The sequence below is a fragment of the Cyclospora cayetanensis genome, unplaced genomic scaffold (assembly GCF_002999335.1).
Source record: "Cyclospora cayetanensis isolate NF1_C8 unplaced genomic scaffold, CcayRef3 CcayRef3_contig_9, whole genome shotgun sequence".
Taxonomy (NCBI): Eukaryota; Apicomplexa; class Conoidasida; order Eucoccidiorida; family Eimeriidae; genus Cyclospora; species Cyclospora cayetanensis.
This window is the reverse complement of record NW_020312763.1, coordinates 318,145-342,109: the sequence shown is the minus strand read 5'-3', so window position 1 is coordinate 342,109 and position 23,965 is coordinate 318,145. Positions and strand designations below refer to the sequence as shown.

Below are 23,965 nucleotides of genomic sequence, written 5' to 3'. Positions count from 1 at the left end.
CTCCAACGCAGTATGTCCCTAAAACCTATTGCCATACAGTGGATTTAAGGCTGACCTTGAGGATCTAGATGCAGCAGGATGCTCTCACGAATAGCTGCGGATCATCACGCTTCATTAAGCAGCACTGCCCTTCCAGTTCGCAAGTGGCCCTAAAAATGCGTTTTTGACCCAAATGCCGCGTTTGATTCTAACAATCAAAAGGGGCTGGACCCACTTCTTTCTTCGTGCTATCAAGCGTCTACAGTTTATTTCCACATCGCTGATTAGCAGCTTCTTCTAAAGATGCGCACATTTTGGACCAGTTTCTGTCTTCTTCCCTTATGTGAAAAATCACTCTGTCATGAAGCTAAATAATTAAAAGGGTAGAGCGAGCGAGTACCAGGAAGCCCTGTGTGACTGGTCGGTCGGTGGACGGTTGTTCTACGACCACGCATGTGACCAGCGGTCATATAGCGGGGCGCAAGAACACAACGTTGGGCCATTACATGCTCTCCAAATGTTATAGAGCTGATGAGGCAATGCATCATTGGCAGATGTGATTACCTCGGAACCCTCGTGCTCGCATCACAGCCGAGAATGACTCCGGAACGCATCTCTCCCCTCATAAGAACCACGCATCCGACATAGTGACCACAGCCCAGTTTCTCCCCAGTGCCTCTACCTAGCAGCGTTTTAAAGCCTTACGCCTTTTTAATTATAACTATTTCAACGCTTTTTTTCCTGCTGGTTGACTTGTGTCGCGTATATCAAAGCTTCGTCACCCGTCGGTTCCTCCTCTATCGAGAGTTGCCTATGGCCGGAACTTCCGTTCCTCTTTCTCCGGCACAGACACCGATACTCAAAACCCTCCTTAAACGCTGGTAGCTTCGGACATATAACCAGCCAAAGCTACCTGTTTAGCGCTCCAAAGCCGCGCAGTGCATACTGTGCACTTGCGTAGGGCGACCAGCCCGGTCACCGGAGTTTCAAGGGCAAAAAACAAAGAAGTCCGCCCTGCTTGGTGTCACGGGCTTCAGTGCGCGCCAGATGTTCCTGTGGTATTAACTTGCACCTCCCGCTCAGGATTACGCGCACGAAGTCTTTAACGAGTGCTCGGGTCGTTTCTGCATTAGAAAGCGAACCGGAAGCTTTGAGTAGCATACAAGGAGGAAGTGAATTTGAAAACCCCGCCTCAACATGCTATCTGGCTGAAGGCTGTATTCCACGCTTGAGGCAAGCCGTTGGTCGCTTGGTCGCCCGCTGTGTCATGCGATCTGCTTTTCCCAGAGGCGCGCATAGCCCCTGACCCTCTAAATGAATGGTCCACTTTCTGTCATTAGCTATTATCAAGCGGCTTTTCGCTGATGCCATGCATGTTATGTCCTCCATTTGGTGCTTAATGTGGTCTCGCTACATTTCTAAGAGGTCTCGTTGCGGTCTCCCGCAGGCATTACCTGTCGGCACAATTCGGGAGCGTCCGATTCCCCGACACAATTAGTTTGTTGAAGCAACTATTCTGTTGAATCCCGTCACTTTGGGTACTTTTAACCTCAAAGGCCGAGCAAGCTGCTGAGGCAACAAAAGTGTTCCTGGCTCCGACATGGCGGCACAGATGCCAGTTCCGTCAGGATGCCCAACAGCCGTGGCCACTTTTGCTGACACCCCGCGAAACCAACTGCATTCTTCCCAGCAGCCTGCAGCAACAACTACTGGCCGAATATTCAAGGAAACACAGGGGCTTTTGACGCAAGGGTCCTTACTCCTTCCTTGTGCACCATCCGCATTCTCCTCCACTGGATGCTTGAGTCAGCCCATCGAACCCTCGCTAACACCCGTGCAGCCTCACTGGCTAGGGCCATATCATCCCCCCCTTCAAGGCATTTCTGATCGTCCTCCCTCCCTGGATGTAGTTCGCAATTTGCTAGGTGCCCCTCAGGCAACTCGGGAGGGGCAGCCAAAGGCCCCTTCCTTTGCGACTCCAGGATCATCCAGTGAGCGGGCAATAATTGGCGGGAAGCCGCAGCGCGCGCTGAACAGCGTGGCTCTGCTCCGCGGCAGCGGAAGGCCCCTTATTTTGGAGCTGAAGCACTCACTAAACGTGGTTCAGCAGACTGCCGCTACCGCTGGAGAAGAGCCGCAGAGTCAGGGGGCAGCGGAGGGATTAATGGCAGGACCTGCACTATTCAACAACAAGCTCAAGAAGCGCATCGGCGCCAGCACAGTAGCTGAGCTCAAGAAAAGACTGCTTCTGATGCCGCAGGTGGAGGATATCGTCGAGGCTGCGGTGATCCCCGAAGACTCTGCTTTCAACCACCAGGAGTCTGAGGAAAGACCAACGTATGTTAGTTCCGAACATTATGTGTTTGGTGCTGCGCCAGTTCGCCTTCGCGCGGCCTGTGACGGAGTAGAGGTTCTGGCTAAGATGTATTTCCACATGAAGAAACTCGCATGGCGAGCTGAACTCCTCATCAATGGGACAAAAAGGCAGCGCTCCTTTTCTTGCAAGGTACGGCAAGCTGAACACCACCATATGTTGCCGCCTCTATTTCCATTCTCATGCGACGCCCTTTGCATGGCTTTCCTGGGGCAGGCCCCTCCATTGGTGTATAAGTCTTGTTTGCGCTTTCAAAAATTGTGTTTGACTTTTCGAGGACGCGTCATCTGGCGGTCTGCAACAGCTCCCTAAGGCTCCGTATTCTCATTGCGGTGGCTTGAGCCAGACTCGTGGTGTTGCCGTGCGAACGTTCCTCAGCTTTATGGATATGAACGAGCTCGCTTAATGTGCGAGTGGGCTCGCAACTTTGTCATGCGGACGGCTACTCTCCCCGGCGACGATGACACAAGGGATGCCTTGACAGTATTGATGGATTTCAAGCTCCCCAGTGATAATGACGGCTCTGCCGTGCCGGACCTTGTCGATTGGCTGGTTACCTTCCCCCCCAAAGCGCCTAAGCTGGTTTATCGCATGCTGTCTGAAGAGGAGACTGCTGCCTTTAAGCGCCAGAAAAAGCTTGAAAGATCAGCTGCGAAAAAGGAGCACCAGCCGGACGCTGAATGGCCTCTCACCTCTGGAGCAGACGGGGGGCGGGAAGGGCAGAGAACTGATCGCGAGATGAACTCCCAACCTCACGCGGCAGACGCAACGCTCCTGCAGGAGTCCGAAGAAACGCGTGAGGATAAGCGTACAGTAGTGTCGGCTCCGGAGCTCGTTGTAAACTTGGATTCCCCGCAAACGATGGAGTCAGAAGCAAAGACAGAGGCTTCAGCGGGGGGGGAACTTCTGGCAGCACCAACAACGGCAACTGCCGTGGCGGGGCAAGCATGCGCGGACTGCGAGGCTGGAGGGTATGCAGACGTTCTCTGCGAGGAAGCTACAGGAAATTCAGGATGCTGTTCAAGCAGCTCTCGCTTTCTTCAAGCCGGGAGCGACCAGGAGGCGATTGCTGCACAGGCCCTTGTCCATTCAGAAGGGCATCCTTCTGCGCCAAGTCAAGCGACCATTGGAGGCGAAGATCCCGTAAGCTCGGATGCGCTCTGGAAGAAGGTCTTTCCGGAGCTGGCCCTCCTGCCTGTGCTAGTTGCAGCTCAGATGAGAAGGAAACGCAGAAGAGTTGGCAAAAAACCTCACAGTGGCGTGCGAGGAATGTACTTCCAGCAGGGTGCATGGAAGGTAGGTCTGTCCGTGACGCTGTCTGCTACGAGAAAGGAATCCTCCCTACACCGCAAAAAACAGGGCATATTGACGCAAGCTAGTCTATGTACAGATCTATTATATAGATGTATGTAGATTTGTACGCGAGCGGTGGAGCATCTGCTGCCTGCAGATTAACTACTTCGGAGAGTTCGGCGAAATGTCCAAGCTGTTTCCTTACACTCACGGAGTCAGTTTGAAACCTTTCGTTCCCAGTTGATACAGCAGAAGGAAGTACAGGACTGCTCGGGAAGCTAGGGCACTGGAAATACTCTAGTTTGCATAGGCAGACGTGGCAAGAACCTTAGGGGAAGAGAAAAGAAGCATGCACCACTGTACTAAAAAGCGGAGTTGCACGCGAGAGCCGTTCAAAGGAGCAGATAGAGCTTAGCGCTTCATTCTTGCAGCGTAGATCCCAGAGTGTCCAGGACGGACGTCGCCGATGGCGTGCTGCTTCTTATGACTGCAGAATGCCAAGGAAATGAAACAGCAGCATATGTTGGCACGCCTCTTCTTGAAGCACGTCATTGAGAAAAACAGACAAATCCATGAGAGCGACGGCGAAGGACTTTCCGACGAAGAGCCAGGCAAGTTGCCCCGCCTTCCCTTTCGATGAACAATGGGGGAATTTTAATATAACAGAGCCTCACGGCAACACGCGCGGGATCTCTGCCTTTACATGCATGCGCTTTACTGAGGTCCTCCCTACAAGAGGCCTTCGAATAGCTTGTATATACATATATATATAGATGCCGCGTGCACCTTTTCGCAGAGTGGGTTAAAAGCTTGAACGGAGCACAGCACTCAGCGAACTCGCCGACCCCTCCACGGCTGCAAGAGGCCATTGCTCGCAAAGAACCTCTGTCCACGCCATACAGCCCCTATCTGTCACCGAAACAACAAACGCTCCTAATGAAAGAGCCTTTACGGCGTTTCATCGGGAGTTTCGGGCCGAATAAAGGGGAAGAGTGGCCCTTAGTGCATCGCGCGGAGGAGCACCAAGCGTCCGACAGGCTCCAAACGACAAAGTCTATGGAAACACGAACCGGCCAAACAGATACCCACTCCACCCGTTCGGTGAACTCCGAGGTAGCACAGCAGCAACGGCGAGATAAACAAGCGCCTTGCAAGCTGCAAGAAGAGCATGGATTGCGGCAGCAGTCGTCGCCTCTTCACGTTCCTCGGCCCCCTTCACGGGAAGCGGAGAAGCACCCGTCGAGTGCCCCTGCTCCGCCGAGTTCGCTGCCTAAGGAGGCTCAGGAGAGCCAATCGACCGACGCGCTTCCCTTGTCTCTGCAACCTGGAGTCCAGCATGGTTTGTGGAATGCTGCAATCGAGCGGAGCGAGGGCTCAATAGACCTCAAAAACAACCCCTACAATGGCAAGTATTATGCGTCGCACAGCGACGAGTATCACGTCGCACTACGTTGCGAACCTGAGAAACATCGAAATCTGGCAGCCCCAACTCTTCTTGTTAGCCATAGCCAAGGTCTCCAGCCTCTGCACGTTCCGAGCAGCAGGCCCTTTCTATGCATTGAAGCCCCCCCCAACTCTGCCAGCGTTTTTCTGGGGGATATCCCGAGTGGTGAAGGCGGATGCAAACATCTTGCTGCTTCAGTCCTCCAAGGGCGGCCTACTTCTGAAAGCTGGCAGGAAGATTTGGAAGAACATATAGGGCCGACAATCTCCAGCGCCAGCAAGGATATCTTAGGCCTTGAGGGACTGCTACACTACCGCCAGCCAAATCAAGCCTATGTCTTTCAAAGGTCAGGCTTCCGCACGCATCTCCCGTGTGGTGTAAGGAGTGACGCATTCAATGTGGAGAAGCTCATGAGCTGCAGTCGGACTCCACACGACGGTCTGCAGGCTTGCAACCCGGCCGAACACATGGACTTCAACTTGGTCGACTGTGCACTTGTCTTAGGCAGTCCTGCAGGCACCATTTCCTCGGGGTGCTGGGTGGGTGGGATTCCGCAGCACACGTCACGCATCACCTGCGAGTGGGAAACACCAGCCAACATCGCTCTTTTCACGCCTATGGCTCAGCAACATCTGTTGCAGCGCCACATGCAGCCCCTTCAGGGGACAGTAACTAGAAGCACCACCGCAAGTAGCTTTAGCATGGGCCTCTCGCAACCTCTCGACCCCTGCAAGCAGTCGCTCAGTGCGGCGTGCTCGCCTCCCTAGCGCTCTTTCAAACGGCACACCGCGGAGCAGAACTCGCCTTGACAAGCATGGCACAAGTGTAGAGATCCCTGGCTGTCTCAGCAAGTTCCCACGATTGTATGCGTCTGTCGCTTGCTTATTTGTTCACACCACATATGTATGTATATGCGGACCCCGACAAAAGCACTAACAAGCCATGGTAGTACAGTTACGGCACCAACACAAGGACCAGCAAGTTGGCCCTTTCTCAACCTCTTGAGGGCCCCCTCCCCCCCACAGAAACAGGCGTTATCTCCCCGCACCGCATGGGAAAGCACAGAAACAATAGCTGCATACCTTCATCTGCACATGTGACAGCGAGACCCCCTACGTTTCTGTCCACACAGCCAATTCGCCATAGGGTTTGCATGGCCACGCATAATCCTAACGTCATGTGCCACTCTACGGGCGCAAAGCGCAAAAGGCCCCTCCTGCGGCCGTCGCCGTTCAGCAGCAGTGCTCTGCTTCCTAAGAGATATAACCGAGCCATCGTAGGGCCTCGCTGATGTTAAAGCTAAACGGTCTTGCTGATCGAAACTCTGAAGGGAACCACTTGGATTCTCGAAGAGAGCCTAACAGGCACTTACTTTTTATATCGTAGTGGAAACCCGTGCAGCTCAGACAGCAGAAGGGTAATATGTGGGTCATGACATGACCAAATTATCCCATACGCATGCAATGCTTGTGGGGAAACGGGCGTCTTGTGCTGAATGGGACGTATTATGCCCAGGGCAGGCCAGCGCCTTACAGTGCGCCCGACAGCAACCAGTCACAGGAGGGCCTCTCGCGCATTATGCATGGCGTTAGACTGTCGCTGCTATCCGTTTCGTATATACGTGGACAAAAGCACTCACGCCATGGGCGGTCAGTCACAGTTAAAGCGCTTAACCTTGCCTGTGCAGCATGCGGGCGAGCTGCGGGCAGGCATCTGCACGGAGGGTGTCGCGCACTAGTGTTGCTGGATACTACCTGCCTCCACATGCTTGGATCGAGGTTTGAATAAGAGACCACATCAGGGCCTGCAGCGGAAGGGAGAACATGGTTTTGGACTGGGGTGTGAATATCACACACGGGCATTATAATGAACTCATCGGCTTCCTTGGGAGAAGTCTTGCTTTCCCCTAGGATCACGCCGTTTCGCTCTGTGCAAGGCTTTTCATGGTTTCTACCCCGGATATATACTACTCAGCAAGTGCTCATCGGCTGGGCTTTCGAGAGTAGAGCGGGAGACTGTCATCAAGACAGAAGTGTCCTGGTCCGTTTATGGCCTTGCCAGTCTGCCCTCGTGTTCATCACCTAGGGTCGCATCTTCGTCGCGCGTCTTACTCAAGTGGGAGGTAAGCCAAAAGCGCAAGCACACAAAGAAAAGCGTTGCCTTTGAAGAGCAGCAGGTGGCATCCACACTTGCTTCATTCGCTTAACACAGGGCGCTTTGTCGGCAGTAATCACGAAGTGCTTCCCGTGTCTCTCCACTGAAGACCTACACTGGATGCATTTCCCTCCATCTTCCAGGTCCCTTTGCAGAATTTTTAAGAGACCAATAGCATGTAACGCTGCTTAGAGAGGGCTCAGCCCCCATTCACACAGAGTCAGTCACAAATCAAGCTTTGCAGCTTCGTGTCTGCAGCCCAAGAACTCCTCCTCTCACCGCTGCTTCTTTTTTTCTGTGCGTAGCTGGCATGCATCGTAGACCAGTGCTCCACTGGTTTGGCCTTGTATGACCCTTGGCGGTCGCTTTTTGAAATCCCGTTATAGCATAGTCTTCCGATGCACATCCTGTAGCAGACTAAACAACTTTTACAAATCTGGCGAGGTATGCCACTGACTGTGTCACCAAATCTACTGCGGGACAACTCCACAGCCAGTGCAGACCAAAGTACCTGGAATGCACAGAGCCCGTTCTTCCCACTCAAGAGAGCTTCGCAAAGGCCATAGGAGGCTTCGCTATGCTCTCTAAAGCCAGTTAAATTACGACATAGGTTGAGGTTTGTATCATCCACATCCTCTGCCACAACTGTAATGGGGCGTACACGTTGGACGTGCATGTGCACTCGGGATGTAGCATGTGCATTAATGGTGATTAAAGCCTGCTGAGGCATTGTTTAGGGTGCAGGTTGCAGCCACAGCCGACATACGGGTTGCCGCTAGCCGTTTCAGGCTGTGGTCTACGATAGTGGGCGTGAAAGGAAGGTACACTGCTCCTTCACAAGAAGAAACCTGTCGTTAAGCCCTTCGGCGCCCCTCCTGCTTGTTACGCCATGCGGAAGAAATGCTTGCGAAGGGATATCATAGTGCCGAAAAGCCGTTTCATCTTTTCTTCCTCCTCATGCTGTATGTACCTCTCCTCGGTAGGCATTGACCTTCATGCGCCTCTCTGGGGGTTCCCGTTCAGTGCCAGCTGCCTAAGGGCGGCCTCTTGTCTTCGATAATACACAAGAAACTGCACAACATACCCAATGAAGTAGCTAGTTTCCTTGCCTGCTCCTTGCCTTGGAGGCCTTCCTTCGGGGGTTCGAGTGTATGTGACTTCTGTGTAGGCTCAGACTCGTTATCAGGAGCTCCTCTCGCTAACACAAAGGCATCGCCATTGTGTTTTTGCTTTTTGCCAAGCAGACACCTCAACATGTGCTATATGGATGGCGATGCATGCCGAGACTCGCATGGCCCCGCACACGCCACGCTGTGGCGGGGCCAGTGTGTCTGGAGAGTCCCTTCTTTTGGTTTGTTGTTGCCGCCGGTATATTCCGAAGGCAAACTATATTTAGGAGTCGAATTCCTTAGTTCTGTCCTCGGACTTTGATCTTTGAAGTGCCGCGCGGCTGTGTCTCGCTGTGGGGAGACACAGCAGAAGAGACACCGAGGGTTGGATTTAAGCGCAGTAGTGCCCCAGTTGTGTGGCTCCTTCCAAAACACTGGCCCTGTAGAAGCATTACTTCTGCCAGGTACACGAATTAGGAGGCTGTGTGATTTCGCCGTCTAATTTCAGAGCACCCCACCAGCGTGTGTCTATAGTGTAGGGCCTCCTGACCGACAGGCAGACCACGAAATCGTCTTCCTCCTGCCTCCCTGGCAATACCCCTCCTGCAGCATCGTGCGCAGCCGATCCTGTTTCTCTGTCGAGCTTGTCTTAACTGTGAGCACCTGCATTTCGCCCACCTTCCTCCGAGCTTCTGTCCACTAGACGCGTATCCGTTAGGGTCCAGGCTGGTCGTAGCAGTGCTGCATGGCTCCTTAGGCCTTGTACTTTTTTCGGCATGTCGTGTGTGCTCGCCTCTCTGTCTGCAGCGACAATGCGCCACAGTCTCTGCGCGGCTGCCCTGGCGGCGCTGCTGGGGCTTGTTGGAACCTCTTCCGCAATGATCAGGAGACAGAATTGCGCGCATGCGCCGTCTTTGAGGTCCTCCTCCGCGGGTTGCACTGTTGCCAATGAATCTTCGCCAAATGTCTTGACTTTGGCCTTCGTTGGAGGCCTGAGGGCGCCCAATTCTTTGCACGTGAGCAGTCTCGTGGTTACCGCCTTCCAGCCTCCCTTGTTTCCGCCTCAGGAGTTGCGCCCAGTGCGCTGCAAGAGGGCGAAGAGGAAGGGAAGTCTTCGCGGAGTGGGGAAGACCGTGACTCGTGAGCCAGAGCACAAAGAGAGCTGAGCTCTGCGTGTCTGTGTGCTGGCAGACCGAGGAGATCGCCAGCCAGGGAAAGCGCATCCCTACCAGCACGCCTGTCAAGCCGTCTTACCGACTCCGAAGCTCTTCAATTACCCAAGTAAGAAGCACTGAACCTGCGCGCGGGGTCTGTGGCGGTGCTCCGCAGCACTTTCGCGCCAACAAGCAAGCACAGGAATAGTGTTATGTCGCCTCGTGGGGTGTCTATCCTCGCCTCACACCACACCCTTGAGGACTCGCGAGTGGCTGCGTTTTTTCCTCGCTGTCATTTTGGCATGACGCTGCTTCATGAGAGGAGTGAGTGTGTTCTCGACCTGCACACGCTATGCCGCAACGCTGGCTTTCGACGCCAAGCCCACGGGCACAGGCCAAAGACTTCGCGTCAGGAGAGGCGCAAAGGAACTCAAAATTGGACCTGGCACGCATGCTCGATATCCACCATACGGAGCATGCTCGTCAGGGAGGCGGGTATGCAAGCTGCATTTTTTTGCATTCCACCGTAAAGCAAAGGTAGCGCTGGAGAGAAGGGAAGAGGCCGGATGGACGAGGCCCCTGCTGCCCCAGAGGTATGTCTCCGCCTCAGGAGCTATTTCTTCGTGCGAGGCTATGCCACCTGGTGTGCCTTCCTGCCTTTTTCGGGGGGAGCCGATTACGAATCAGCGTCTTCTTTTGGGGGAGGAGGAGTAGTAGCTGGCGATGGTGGAGGCAGCAGCTGCGCCAGCAGCTCGTCCCTCTGCCCCTTCTTCTTCTTCCAAGCGCGGTTGGAGAATCTTCGATCTAGCGCGGAGCCTCCTCTAGGGCTGTGTCTGCTGCGCAATGCGCGATATTCTGTGAAAACAGCACCAGTGCTTGGCTTAGCGCACAGCTGTGCATGCCTCTCCACAGCTGCTGCTGCCCCAGGTACCGGGCCGCATTCGACGCGATGTTTTACCGTGTGCGGCAGAATGCGCATGTGGGAATCTCCAGGAGCAGCGCATGCATTGCAGCGAAACTCTGCCGGCAGAGAAGCCGTATTGGGGGTTGCGAGGGCTGCCTTTGGCGTTGGCGCGGTGTTATTCCTCCTCTGTGGAGGGAGGACAGTGGTGTTTTGCATGTGTGAAAACGCGTGGCATTACTCCGCCGGTGCATGTGCATGCTTGGTGTCTTGCTGTATAAGGGCTTGGATCTCGTGCGGCGTCCGCCAGCCGGCATGCGTGCAGCCTCTCGGTAGTTGGCAGATATGTGTGGAGTGCGTGTGTGCAAGGGAGGGAGAGGGGGGGAAAGAATCACGACTAAGGGTTGATGTCGACTTAGAAAATTAGCGTTTTTGTGCTGCGACTTGTATATATGTATGTGTCTGTGTATGTGTATGTGTATATGTACGTGTCTGTTTGTGTATGCGTATGTGTATGCATGTGTCTGTGTGTGTCTGTGTGCAGGCCGCTGATGGAATGGAGCCGTCTAAAAAGCCCCGTGTGTCGGCGCGCATTTCGAAGGCACTGGAAAGCATGCGGCAGACTTTCAGAGAGCGCAACAACACACGTTTAGGGGCGAGTTTGGGGAGCTCTGCAAGAAGCTCGGAGTCGGGGGGAAAGGCACGCGCCATGGCTCAGCAGAGAGCTCTACTGGGCAACGGGATACTGGAGGCGTTGGAGGGAGAGGAGGACGAGGGGGAGGACGAGGAGGGCGATGAAGAGGAACTGGACGAGGATATGGAAGATGACGAAGAAGATGATGAAGATGAGGATGGGAGAGAGGCGGATGACGAGTATGACCCCATTGCACCCAGAGGGCCTCTAGAAAACAACAATTACGGCGAAGTCTGGCTGCCTGTCCAGTCCCGCCCGCGTCGCAACCGCAAGAACCACGCAACCCGTCGGCTCGTGCAGGAAAGCCTCGTGAAGCCTTCCAGTCTGATATATCCGCTGTTCGTACACGACGAGGTGAGGCACAATGGCGGCCCGTGTGTTGTGTCGCTCGCGCGCGATTTACTGTGTGGGCAGTGGTGGTGTTGTCGTGGTTGGTTGGAGAGGCAGCGTTGCTAGAGTGTAAATTCTTGCGCGAGGGAGCATGGCTTGAGAAGAAGGCGTCCCGTCCATTTTCAGCTCGTCAGCTCTGTATGGTCTGGCGAATAAAAGACAGCCAGGATGCAGTGGGCAGTCGGGAGTATGCTAGTCTTGTCCGTGTGTGGCTTGGTTCGTCTTTTTGCAAACAGGAGAGGAGTGTGCCGATTCCATCTCTCCCTGGCCAGCGCCGGCTGAGCCCTGCCGATCTCCTCAAGGAGGTAGATGAAGCTCGCCGTTACGGTGTCAACGCTTTCATGCTCTTTCCAAAGGTGGACGACGACCTCAAGAGCCCGCTGGGTGCGTTGTGGAGCTTCTTTTGGAGGGACTGGAATTCGTTTTTTCTCGTGGAAGCACGCGTTCGCTGCCTCTACCTGGCTGGGAGCCTTCTGTACGGGCGTTGGCGCTGCTGCTTTTTGTACTGAGCACCCCGTGGTGTGTTTGTGCGTTTTGTGCGCTTCCTTACAGCGGAAGAGAGCTACAACCCGGACGGGTTGATGCCCCGTGTCATTATGGCAGTGAAGGATGCTTTCCCGGATGCCTTAGTTTTGGCCGATGTGGCGCTGGATCCTTACAGCACCTCGGGGCAAGACGGAGTGGTGGATGAGGAGACGGGGGCTGTTCTAAACGACATGACTGTCTATCAGATCTGCAAGCAGGTGAGTCCGACTGGTCGCGCGAGCTTAGCCGAATGGAGATGTTGGCCTTTCCCGCTGAATTTACGCTTCCCCGCCCGGGATGTGTGTGGGTGAAGCAGTAGCGTCCCTGCGCAATCAGTTCCCCTTGCGCTTGCTGTGTAAACTTCTGCTCGCTTCTGCTGTCGCCATCCTGCTGTTGTTTCTCGAAACATGCGGTTGCTGTGTGTTGACGCGTTGCTTGCGGCTCAGTCGGTCAACCTAGCGCGGGCTGGGGCGGATATGGTTTGTCCCAGCGAGATGATGGATGGACGTGTTACAGCCATCCGTGAGGCGCTCGACATGGAGGGATGTGTGGATACTTCGATCTTATCCTACGCTTGCAAATACGCCTCCTCCCTGTACGGGCCATTTAGAGACGCCTTGGGTTCACATGTGAAAGGCGGTGGCGACAAGAAGACTTACCAGATGGACTTCTCGAATGCCCGAGAAGCGGAGCGCGAGGCAGACTTGGGTGCGTGATTATGTATTATATATATATATGTGTGTATGTGGGTGTAGATGTGGTGTTTGATGTGTAGGTGTGTGTATTTTCATTCCATTTACCGCACACAGTGCCCGCCTTGGTTCGGTGTTTTATTCGGGGTAGGCCCCTTGTGTGCAGTTTCAACACGATGTGTCGCGTCCATGCCAAGAGGGTGCCAAAGTGAGCCTCCGCTAGAGTTGTGCTGCGCATGCGCTCTCTGCGATGGCCTGCGTTGCAGATGTTCAAGAGGGGGCTGACATGTTAATGGTGAAGCCAGGCACGCCTTACCTGGACGTCCTGCACCGTGTGCGGCAGAAGACGAATGTGCCGCTCGCTGCTTATCACGTGTCTGGAGAATACGCGATGATCAAAGCAGCGGCGGAGAAGGGATGGATCGACGAGAAGTCTGTTGTGTTTGAGACTTTAAAGGGATTCCGCAGGGCTGGAGCCGACTCTATCGCGACGTACTACGCCAAAGATGTTGCCAAGTGGATGGCCGATGATTGTAGTGGGAAACGCCAGTTTACGGAGCCGTGCTTTTAACTTTTTTACACGCTCGTCTTCTACAACCGGCGGACAAGTCTCGGTGCACTCAGGGAACGCAAAATAATGCGTTTATTAGCACGGCAAATGAGCTGCTGCTGGTAGCATATTTGGGGGGAGTATAAAGCTGCCTTCCTGAAGCCAGCGGCTGTCCTCTTGTCTGGTAGACAGGGGATAGGTGGACATTATTAGGGAAGGTGGAGGGTGCAGTGCAGTGCACTGTGAACCTTAAGGATGGTTTTTTCGTCCTCTTTCGTGGTGACAATAGGAAGGCGGCAGCAGCAGCGGCTGGTGCCTTGGCACTCGTGTGTGTCTCGCGCATACTACACTGGAGCGCGCGCGGCAGCGGATTTGAGGCCTAAGGACTGCGCACTGGCTTCGCCTACTCTGCCGGCGAAGCCGCGCTGACTTGAACAACTTGCGTGTTTTGAAATATGTTCCTCCATGTGTTATGTTCGTGTGGATGTGACCTGGTTGTCCGCACTCTGTTGTGGTGTATTTTTACGACGCGTGTCTGTTGGCTTTGCTCTCCTTGTGTGCTCAACGCTGAACTGGCATTTGTTTGGATACGGTCGAAACAGAGCCACCGCACAAGCGCCACGATGCGCATCGTGTAGCCCAAGGGCACCCTGCGAGTCTGACACGCCGTAGTTGCCGTGACGATTGGGGGCAGCAGCACTCGCGCACGGTGGGAAACTGTAAGTCTGTTTTGCGCGCAGGGTGTTCGAATGCTGCCCGCCACTGCACCACGTTCCCGGCCACCTTCGCAGCTGCCTCCACCAGGAGGAGGCGCTCCTTTTAGTCGACACGTCTGTGCCTTGCGGCTCTCTGGAGGGCAGCGTGTGCACTCGAAGATGCTTGCGTCGAGCGGTGCAAGCGCGGCTGCCGAAGGGGCAGGAGGAGCGGCACCTCTTCAAGATGGCCCAGGGGGTGAACGGCGGAGTCTCCACGTGTCTTGTGCGCCGCTCCGGCTGCATCCCTACTTGCAGCGAAAGGTCTTGGCTTCCGGGTTGGAGGTGTTTATGCTGCCTCACGGCCACCCTGAAGGCAGTTTGGAAGTCCATCTGGAAATTCATGCAGGCAGCACGGCAGAGGAGGACAGCGAGCGCGGCATGGCACACCTGTGCGAGCACCTCATTTTTATGGGCAATCGGAAGAGGGGAGATGTCGTGGCTCTGCAAGGAGAGGCCAACGCCTTCACAGACTTCCACCACACTGTCTACTTTGTGAGCTGGAGAGGGGGCGAGAACGCTCAGGGGGCGGACGCGAGGGGCAATGAACGGGAGACGATGCTCACCGACAGTCAAGCGGGAAGCCGCCGCAAGCTGAAGGTTGCGCTGGAATTATTGCGAGAAGTCTTTACGGTACATTTAGGCTAGGCCTCCTGATTCCGCAAAGGGCTTTCTAGACCGTGCTGTTTTACAGTGGGGACTGCGGCAGTGGGTACCGAGGCTGCGAGGCTGCTCTAAACCAGAAGTCTATGCAGTCCTTGCTTTTTTGGTTTTTTTCCAGGCGCCCACCCAGTTCACCCCAGAGCGACTCCTCAAAGAGAAGGCAGCAGTCCTCTCCGAGTCTTCCTTAGTCAATACTATTTTTTACAGGAAGGAACAGGCTCAACTGTCGAAGCTTCATAGCGATACGCTGCTGCCTTCCCGTTTCCCAATCGGAGACATGCGTCTGCTGCGTGGGTGGAACCTTGATGAAGTGCACAAATTCTTCGCGCGCTATTACCGCCCAGATAACGCGACGCTTTTTATTGTAGGGGACGTGGCACCTCTGGGGGCCCTGCGTTCTGTAGACGAGGTCCTTGGAGTTGTTCGGGGAGACAAAGCCGCTGAAAAAAAATGGCGCGCCACCAGAGACAAGTGGAGGCAGACCACAGTAAAGAACAGGTGAGCGAGCCTCCCGAAGCGCATGCGTGGGAGCTCGTGCTTAGCCGAGCGTCCTGCAACACGACGTCTGCGTTCCTAGAACGTCTCGTCTTAGTTGTAGGTGTTCTGCATGGCGGCGCGCTTCTCGGTACGGCCCATTGCCGATGCAGCGGAGGGCGCAAAAAGCCTGCACGTGAGGAACTGGGAGTTTCCGTGTTGAGCCTTCGTTACCAGCATTTGGAGGGGATGACACTTTTACGCGTTGGACCGTCCTACTGTGTGTGCGGTGGTGTCTTCGCAGCTCGATTTTTTTTCCTCCCTTGGCACATGCGTGGGTCCGAGATTTTAAAGGCAACGCTGCCAAAGCTGCAGGTGAAGCAGCAGCCGGCGCCACAGGCAAAGTGCAGAAAGATGTGAAGAGCGAGACTTCTGGGGAATCAGCAGTGCCTCTTAAGAACGTGTTGCGGTCTCGGCTGCAGATCTGGCAGCACTCTCTCCTTCAAAATTTTTCGCTGCTCTTTCTCCGCAAGCTGCCAATTGTCCCCCTTCGCACCGCGGGCGATTTCTTCCGTCTCCTCGCGCGCAAACTCGCCCTGCAAGCCCTCGCAATGAGGCTGAATGAGCGGTGCAGGCGGGAGGATGACGCTTGGATGCGCGTAGAAGTGGCAGACACCGAGTCCATTAAGGAAGGTTGTCGCATCGTTTCTGTCGAGGCAGAGGCAGAACAAGGCAGCTGGCGCGACGCTGTGAGGGTGGCTGTTGAGGAGGTACGCAGTTTTTTGGCAAATGCCTAGGGCCCACAAGGCCTCTGTGAGTTTCTAGCATCGGCCACAGCTTGGGGTATCTGCTGTGGCTGGAGACGACTTCGCTGCGCGTATAAATGTTCTGTGCGTATGCTTTTATGGCTGTATCACGGTAAATACCAATGCATATGAGTGCAATGCCGCCTAAGGATCTGCTGCTGCGGGCTGGTGGCGTGTGCGTTGCGAAAGGCACCACGACGGGCATGCTGCTCTAGTGTACCGCATCGGGGAGTAGTAGGGCTTGGCTGTTGTGACTTGTGTTGTCGCATTGATCAGGTGCGCCAGATGGCGAAGCACGGCCTGACAATGTCGGAGTTGAGGAGCCTCCTCGATTCTTACCGGGCCAACTTGGATCGCATGCACATGCAGCTGCTGTCGTCTGCCGACATGCTGCGGCTGCTAATGGAAAACTCCGCTTGCGGGCATCGCATAATCCACCTGGAAGACGAGCGCGGCCTTGCGTTGAAGCTAGCGATGGGCAAGTTAGAGGAATCTTCATCAGCGAAAAGTGCGAGTGCACTGGCAGCTTCCGACGATGCTGCAGCGAATCCAGAGGATATGAAACGGCTCTTGGACCTGGTGAATGCGGAGGCGCGGTGCATGCTGAGCTGGATTGACGCGCGAAACTGCAGGAGCAATGTGAAAAACGGCCCGGATGCAATCTGCACATTCTTGGTACAGCCTGGCGGAACTCGGTGCAGCAGCCCTCCCATGACGAAGCGGCTCCCCGGCACGCAGCTGATTGGCCACGTCGAGGTGGAGCCGAGAGACGCAACGACGGGCTTTCTGGAGGCTGCTACCCTGCCTAAGCATGCTGAAGAAGAGACATCCCAGGAGGTTAACAGCACTACGTTCGCGATATCTGAGGAATCGATTCTCGATGAACTTTGCAGTTCCATGACGCGCGCCGTTCGGGCGCAACGAAAGGGAGTCGAGGTCAGCCTTGTGGCCCACGGCATCGCGAGGCACAGAGAGCTGCAAGCAAACAGACCGAGTCCTCTCTTTGGTCTTTTCTCACATTTGTAAATCCATGCCTGGCGAGTCGCATAAGCTCAGGCTTCTGCGCTACGTCCTTTGTGCAGACTCCCAAGCTTTTGTTGACGGATGCACAGTTGGCATCGCTGCAACAGCGCGCGGCGCGGAGTCCCCCAATTTCCAGGGAGCTGCAGGAGGCTGGGCCTAATGCACGTACCGTGCAGCTTGGCAATGGCGTCAAGGTGACAGTCAAGCCGCTACCCGAAGAACGCGGTTCCGTCTTGATTCGTGTCTTGATGCCGGGTATGTTCCATCTTGCTGCGCGATGAAAACGTGTGAACGCAACCTCCCATATCTGAGGCCATGCATGTGCGTTTGCTGAAGCTCTTCCTGGACGGCGTTCCATGGACTACGCGATATTTGCTGCTTTGTGTCTCTAGGAGGTCGCCTGGGTGCAGTGATGAAGAATTCCAGAGGCGATGCATCAAGTGGCTCGCTTGAATCACTGAAGCGACAGAGCGCTGCCATGGTCCTCGGGGCACGTACAATGATGGAAGGAGGGGCTCTGGGGCCGTTTTCGCGTGAGCAGATTGAGGGTTTTTGCCATGAAAGGCTTATTGGTGAGCCGTATTCGAACGTCAGGGCCCACGTAGCCTCTCCAGAGCAGATGGATGCGCCTGAAGCCGCTGTAGGATACTGTGATCGCCACCTAGCCCGCGCCCTCTCATATTAGGCACACTTGGTTAGCTAGCTTATTGCCGCTTCCATAGCTGCTGAATCATCCAACTGCATATTTACTGAGTCACCATTCAAGATGGCTTGAACACAGGTGGCACTGCATTTGTGCGCTACCTGTGTATGCGTGCTGGCTCGTCGCACAATAAACCAACCCACGAAATCCGATGTTTGGAAGTATTCTTGTTTTGGGGGGCTTGGACTTGGGGCGTTGTATTTAGGAGGTGCACTAGCTGCTACTTCTTTGCGTGTGGGTTTGCGGTACAAGATGCTGCTAGCTTTTTTGGTGAACTTTGTATGCAGGCGTCAACATAGAGTGCCTCGACGAGTTCCTGGCAATCGACATCAGCGCCCCCGCTTTTGCCGCCCGCGATGCAGACTCGAACCGAGCCGGAAGCCTCGATAGGGCTTCTACTTTGGAAAGTGCCATGCAGCTGCTGCACCTCATATTCACTAACTTTCGTTTCGAAGAGTCAGCCTTTCGCCGTGCGCAACAGCAGACCCTCATGGACTACCATGCGTACACCCGAGACTTGGTTGTGAGTCATAACATTTCAGTCATTGCTTCAGTCACTAACTGGACTCCAGAGACACACAGCAGTATGCCGCATGCAGCTGCATGGGAGGCGGGCCAGATAGTGAAAAGCTGCGACGTCCCAGCTGGAGCAGTGGCATGTGCGGGTGTCCGTCTTTTGTTGCCGCGCTCAGGGGTATTCTCTCGGAGAGCTAATTGTGCATATGACTGGTCGAGATCCACGCTTTGAGGCGCTGAAGCCGGCCGTTACGAGGGCTTTGGATCTGCCCTTCGTGGAGCAGCAGATCCGGTCTCACATCGCGGAGGCCCTTTTGCGAGGAGATATTGAGGTGACAGTAGTGGGTGATATTGACGCCGCCCACATTACGCAACTGGCAGCAAAGTACTTGGGGACTATTGAGCCAAGCAAGACCGACAAAGAGATGCGTCGTTTGCCTCGGCACTTGCCCGCTCCTCTTAGGTATCCCAGAGAAAAGGCGCTACGGTCGCCGTACTTCCACCTGCAGGAGACGTCGGCTCCCAGTGCTGTGCAGGAATGGGGCTCTCCGCATGAAATCACCGAGCCACTTTCTTCTGGCACTTGGACAAAAGCCTGGGGACGCCGGCTGCATGCGTACGTCAGGGACAGCGAGACGCGCGCTGTTGTGCACATTGGCGGTTTCGCGTGTAATCGTTGGGGAAGAAACCCTGATGGGTCCTGGATCTGGGAGCACATGGACGCTTTACAGCGGCAGGACGACTCTCTGGAGGCTGCCTACAGTGGGGCTTCAGGAGGCAGCAGGCAGCAAACTTCTCCTCCAGGTGGCAGTGCACATAGGAGACACCCGGCCTTTCCTCGCGTATGCTTGTGGATACTGCAAGAACTGGTCACTAAGCGCCTCTTTTCTATCCTCAGAGAAGAGCAGCGTTTAACCTACGAAGCTGCTTTTGAGGTCATGTCGTTTGACATCCTTTCGGGGGGGATTTTCGTCATCACGGTACATACGCAGCCCGAGGAGGTGGAGCGCGTTCTAGCTGCAACCCATGTGGCGCTGCAGGAGCTCATTAGCATTCGGCCACTCCTGCAGTCGCAGCTAGAAGGAGCAAAACAACAGGTCATTGGCCGCCATCTGCACGACCGCAAGTATGCGCGGTACTGGTTGGACCTCCTTGGAGGCCTTCAAATGCCCGATGTGAGTCCCCAGCAGTACAAATCACCCATGCAACTGATAGACCCCTATTTTCTGCACTAGTACTGTGAGTAGTCTACTTGGATACGTTGGGTCCACCCTTCCCTCTATTTTGTACATTCCCTCTTGCACGCTCTTCGCATCTCCAAAATGCGGACTTTTGTTGCTTGCTGCAGATCCCTCAAAAGACTGCCGCGTATTTCAAAGATTTCGAGCGAGTCGTTGAGAGCGTCACTCTTCAAGACATCCAGCTGCTGCTGCGGTCCCTAGGCACGCGTCGTGATAGCATGTGGGAGGCCGTCGGGGTGTCTGGCCCCGTCCCTCCTGCGACTCTCTCTCGCCCACCCCAAAAGGTCTCGGAAGTTCCTATACCTAGCAGTGGGCGCTCCAGCACGAGGCTAAGCGCAGCTTTCAGTGCCCTTTGAATTGCCTAGCTCTACTCTCTCCCCTTCCCCCTTAGTTACCATAAAATAATTCCGCATGAACCTTGGCAGCCATCCATAGTAGAAGTGTAATGCAAGTTGGTGCAGCTAAAGCAGCTCTGTGTTTCAAAGAACACAGCCTCTATCTGATGCCACTCTTCTGTGCTGCGGTAATACTGCTCATGTCTACATTTGCCGCGGCTTTTTACAGCTTAGAGCTGCTAAGAAGCGCGTATGTGCGCGCGCCGGTGTTACGTAGTTATTCGCACTAATGTGCCATCGATTTTTTATGGCAGAAATTTCTGCTGACAAACGGGTGTGCCCAGGCATCAATTGCCCTGAGGGCGCATTCACTCAGCTAGGCACGGGCACACGAGCTGGGTCCATTTTCACCCGAATGACTAGTCTATGTGCCAGGCATTTACGTTTTGCTCGTCCACGGGTGGCTTCTAGATGCAGGTGGTAGTCTTTCAGCACCTAATGGCGAGGGAACAATCTAATCTACTCTATTTACGCATCTCGCACGGGGAGAGCTCTGCACTCGGCTGCGTGGATTTCCACCTCTCCCGGCGTGAGGACTGCGACATCCGGTTCTGCCGCACGAACAGCTGCCAGTGGCAGTCAGCAGGGCTTGACTACTTTACAGTATATTTATTATTTGAACTTATATTTTGTCCTGTTGAGCCACCGCACCGCACAGTCGTAGGATTCCTCCACAAACGGTTTGTGCTGGCATGATAACTTGGGTTCTTCATGAACCAAAAGGAGAGCCACTGGGGAGAACGGCACGTTTCGCATGATCCGAGGCCGTTTCCTTGACTGATTCACGAACCTCAATTGTCGAAGGAAGGAAGTGGCATGCTCTCGGGAACTGAGGGAGAGGATAGTGGCTTCGCACGGTGCCTGGGAGATGTCACTGAGGGCCCTGTCGTTTGAGGTGCTTCAGCAGTCCACGAAGGCGGGGTAGGGGGTGCCTGCGTCTGCCCTTGAAGGTTTTTAGGGCTGCCCCCACGTAGACCTTTTCCTGGAATCTCTCCACTGCTGGCTTCTGGTGCTGCAGCTACTTCAGCGCCCTGTTCCGCTGGGGCTGTGTGCAGAGTAGGACAATATGTCTATGCATGCGCAAATACTTGTCATGGGCTGGAATGTCGCAGGTTACCTGGAGAAACAGCTGCGAAGCTCTGAAACTTCTTAGGAATGACGACAGTAGCTCGCCATACAGCACCGGTGTAATCCCCTGTGCTTCAAAACTCATGCTATGTTTGCATGATACTCTGCTTTAATGCTCTTACCTGGATTACGTTCGACTTCAATCGGAGGGATTAGTTTGGTACCCGATGGTATGGGCTGCGCGTTCCGCTCATGTTCGGCAAGTTGCATTCATGCGCTGCGCCCCTCAGTTATCCGTACCTCAGCAAGCCGGAAATGCCAATCAAAGGGAGTTTCATTGACAGTAATCTGCAGGAACTTGTATTGGGGATATAATGTGGGCACACCACCCGGGTGTCTCACCTTCAGAACCTTCTGCGCAATGACTCTGCGGGAAAATTCATCTTTCCGATGATACAACAAGAGCGTCATGGTATGTTCTTACCGCGCTGAAAAATCGTCGGCCGTTACAGTGTTCGGAACATGTGCAAACACCGCAGTATACGAAATAGCTGAAAACTTGAACGGTGTAGCGCAAGTGCGATGACACAAGAAACAGCATCTTGCCTTTCTCTGATGCAACTATGCGTGCTTCCGCTTCATGAACTTCATCGTCGTCGTGTTCCAAAGGGGGAGGATACGCACTAATTTTCATGGCAAAGAGCACAGCAAGACTCAGAAAAATTGCTGCTGCCTGCGAGCCGTGAACTCCATAATGCAGCCATGGCGGCCTCATCTACGACACGAAATTGAAGCACAAAACGTGGGGAGTTAGTGCTTTCAATTATCCGTGCCACCTGTATTTGGATTTTCTGCACCTTGCAAATTGCAGTTCTTGTCAAATGCGAAATCGGAGTAGTAATCGCAGCAACTCTTGCTAGAAGTGCCGGGTTCAACGCCCGTTCCCATGCTCTCTTCTTTACAGCGCAGCGGAAATACGCATTTGCTCTTCTTGCCAGTGCAACTTCGTAGCCAAATTCACATTACCCCTCTGAATTTTTGCCTGGAGCAGCTTAATCGCTACCTTGACGAATCCCGAAAAATTGGCTGAATAACTAACGACTGTATGTACAGCCTAAATGCAAATGTGAAAACTCATGATGTGTTCTTGCGATCTCGAACCAAATTGGCTTTAGCGCCCTCAGAAATACAGCAGACAGCTTAATAAACTGTGAATCAGTTCACTTTCTTCGACGTAGGCCACGTTTCCAATATGCAATGTTACTTGCCAGACAGTTTACCACTGTTCTCCCGGTGCAACAATCTTAAGCCTTAAGGGTTCGAACCGCGGCGTAACCTATGTAAACGATTGATACACCGTCCATCTTCAGGTGGGCGAACAGCCACCCTACGCCATGAACGCCGTAGGGCTCTAGTAGAGGCATCTTGACTGGGACGCTCCCATTACGGCAAAAAGACGTCGCTGGTTCCGCATGTTCATCGAAGCATATTAAGCTGTGAATCGTCACAGGCTTCAAGCTGTCGATTTCCATTTAACTGCAACCTTTTGCGAGATGCGAGAGGGCCGCGGGGCAGCGATCACGAGCATCCGGCAAATTCGGCATTCGGAAGACCAGCCGATTTGGGCCACCTAACTACAGCACAGGCAGTTGCGCTCACGAAACTAAAGACTACCCCCAACTTCGCTTACTTGCTGCGTCGTGGCTGGCCTTTCCGGCAGTACAGGAATGAACGTTGCTGCCTCGGCAGTACAGGAATGAACGTTGCTGCCTTTCACAAATCTCGAAGTGCATTCAGTACAACGCGATGGGCAGCTCCCCTTCAAAGTACTGACTCGTAGGTGGCAGCTTGCCGGCAATCTGCTTTGCCAAGGTGCCGCTTTGGTAAAGCTGCAAAAGGGTGTCATGAGACCCGAGACAGACGCCATCCAGAAACAGCAGTGGACACCGGCTCTTCTTCCTGCAGAAAAAAATACATCACCATCAGCACAAGTCCCCAAAACCTTGAATCCCAGAACCCCGCCTGTACCCTGCTAGCCATTCGTACTGAAATGCATGTATACTCGACGTATCGAGCGCACCAGCGCACGCTGCGCTTTGCTGGTTCCGAGAAGCCGGCTTCCTTTTGAGTGCTCGAGACCACATGTCCTACAGGTCCTACCCCAGAAGGATGAGCGTCTAACGGTCTAACGCGTGTCTGTGTGTGTTAGTCTGGGGGGGCTGTGATCTTAAAGAGCATATTTCCGTACCCATGTGTTAGAGCGAAACCCAGGATGGCGGCATGCGTGGTGACATCCACCGCCACTAGAGGAACGCTCTGCAGCTGCGTGAGCATCTTGACCACATTCATGGACAGCATAGACTTGGGGTTATCTACGGTGCCTTCAAGGAAAAGAACGAGCTTATTTTTCTGAAGAATCGGCATCAGGTGTTTATCCACACTTTCTCGTTCGGCGCCGTAAGCCGCAATGCTTCGCTCGATCAGGCGCTTGTAGACCGTGTCTTCGGAGCCTCCACAAGCGTTCAGCATGGCCTCGAAGGAGGTGAACGCAGGGGGGATGCAGGCGGAAGATTGCTTTTGGGGGGAAAGAGGGATGCTCCCGCCTTGAGCTGCAGGGGGAGCCACGGGGGGGGAGCCCCCGGGGGCCTGTGGGGTGGCAGCTGCTGCTGCAGTTGTCAGGCGCGCGACTGCCTCTCTGCTGCAGCTCCTCTGCAGGAGAGAGGGCCGGGCGAGCCGTAAGAGGTACGCCGGCATCATGCTGTGGGGGTATAGCACAAAACGCGCAGAGACGGAAAAAGAAACCGGAAGCGGCCCTCTCCCGGGTGTCGTGAAGCGTCGGGGCTCACAAGAATCGATTTGAATCGCCAAGTTCCTTTGTCGAGGAAGAGACACAGTGTCGCACAGGGCGTGTTGTGGCTGAGGAGAGGGCCCTCTCCGCGCATGCAGTGAACGCAGCCGGGGAGGGGCCCCTCGGCGTGGCCACTCAAGCAGTGAGCGCCTGCTCCTCTGGGATCCTCCGTGTTGCACTATTTTTTACTAGTGAAATTCTTGATAACGCCGATTGG

At 54.5% G+C, this 23,965-nt stretch overlaps 3 protein-coding genes across 3 annotated transcripts; 2 read left to right on the top strand and 1 right to left on the bottom strand.

Moving 5' to 3' along the window:
- Nucleotides 1-1,579: 1,579 nt before the first annotated feature.
- LOC34617743 lies at nucleotides 1,580-5,766 on the top strand. The gene is made up of 5 exons (XM_026336037.1): nucleotides 1,580-2,445; nucleotides 2,731-3,611; nucleotides 4,135-4,269; nucleotides 4,443-5,606; nucleotides 5,717-5,766. Exons 1-5 carry the CDS (start codon nucleotides 1,580-1,582, stop codon nucleotides 5,764-5,766), a joined length of 3,096 nt encoding a protein of 1,031 aa, XP_026191822.1.
- A 5,363-nt stretch (nucleotides 5,767-11,129) lies between these two features.
- On the top strand, nucleotides 11,130-19,793 carry LOC34617740 (stromal processing peptidase, chloroplastic). Its single transcript, XM_022731097.2, has 14 exons — nucleotides 11,130-11,456; nucleotides 11,729-11,876; nucleotides 12,045-12,235; nucleotides 12,464-12,725; nucleotides 12,976-13,254; nucleotides 13,932-14,644; nucleotides 14,793-15,172; nucleotides 15,453-15,918; nucleotides 16,231-16,890; nucleotides 17,037-17,232; nucleotides 17,370-17,549; nucleotides 17,968-18,203; nucleotides 18,373-19,371; nucleotides 19,545-19,793. The coding sequence occupies exons 1-14, from the start codon at nucleotides 11,226-11,228 to the stop codon at nucleotides 19,791-19,793; spliced, it is 5,190 nt and encodes a 1,729-aa protein (XP_022589121.2). The 5' UTR covers nucleotides 11,130-11,225.
- A 2,900-nt stretch (nucleotides 19,794-22,693) lies between these two features.
- LOC34617739 lies at nucleotides 22,694-23,654 on the bottom strand. Its single transcript, XM_022731096.2, has 2 exons — nucleotides 23,149-23,654; nucleotides 22,694-22,859 (listed from the first exon to the last, which is right to left on the bottom strand). The coding sequence occupies exons 1-2, from the start codon at nucleotides 23,652-23,654 to the stop codon at nucleotides 22,694-22,696; spliced, it is 672 nt and encodes a 223-aa protein (XP_022589120.2).
- Nucleotides 23,655-23,965: the final 311 nt, after the last annotated feature.

What these genes read in the sequence shown, in the direction of transcription:
- LOC34617740 (XM_022731097.2), top strand. Translation starts at nt 11,226, where the DNA reads ATGGAAGATGACGAAGAAGATGATGAAGATGAGGATGGGAGAGAGGCG. An exon ending in CGCAACGAAAGGGAGTCGAG is followed by an intron (nt 16,891 to 17,036) that starts GTCAGCCTTGTG and finishes TCCTTTGTGCAG; the next exon opens with ACTCCCAAGCTTTTGTTGAC. An exon ending in GATTCGTGTCTTGATGCCGG is followed by an intron (nt 17,233 to 17,369) that starts GTATGTTCCATC and finishes TTGTGTCTCTAG; the next exon opens with GAGGTCGCCTGGGTGCAGTG.
- LOC34617743 (XM_026336037.1), top strand. Translation starts at nt 1,580, where the DNA reads ATGGCGGCACAGATGCCAGTTCCGTCAGGATGCCCAACAGCCGTGGCC. An exon ending in TGGCAAAAAACCTCACAGTG is followed by an intron (nt 3,612 to 4,134) that starts GCGTGCGAGGAA and finishes GCTTCTTATGAC; the next exon opens with TGCAGAATGCCAAGGAAATG. An exon ending in TGTCTTAGGCAGTCCTGCAG is followed by an intron (nt 5,607 to 5,716) that starts GCACCATTTCCT and finishes CCTATGGCTCAG; the next exon opens with CAACATCTGTTGCAGCGCCA.
- LOC34617739 (XM_022731096.2), bottom strand. Translation starts at nt 23,654, where the DNA reads ATGCCGGCGTACCTCTTACGGCTCGCCCGGCCCTCTCTCCTGCAGAGG. An exon ending in GGTTTCGCTCTAACACATGG is followed by an intron (nt 22,860 to 23,148) that starts GTACGGAAATAT and finishes TTTTTTCTGCAG; the next exon opens with GAAGAAGAGCCGGTGTCCAC.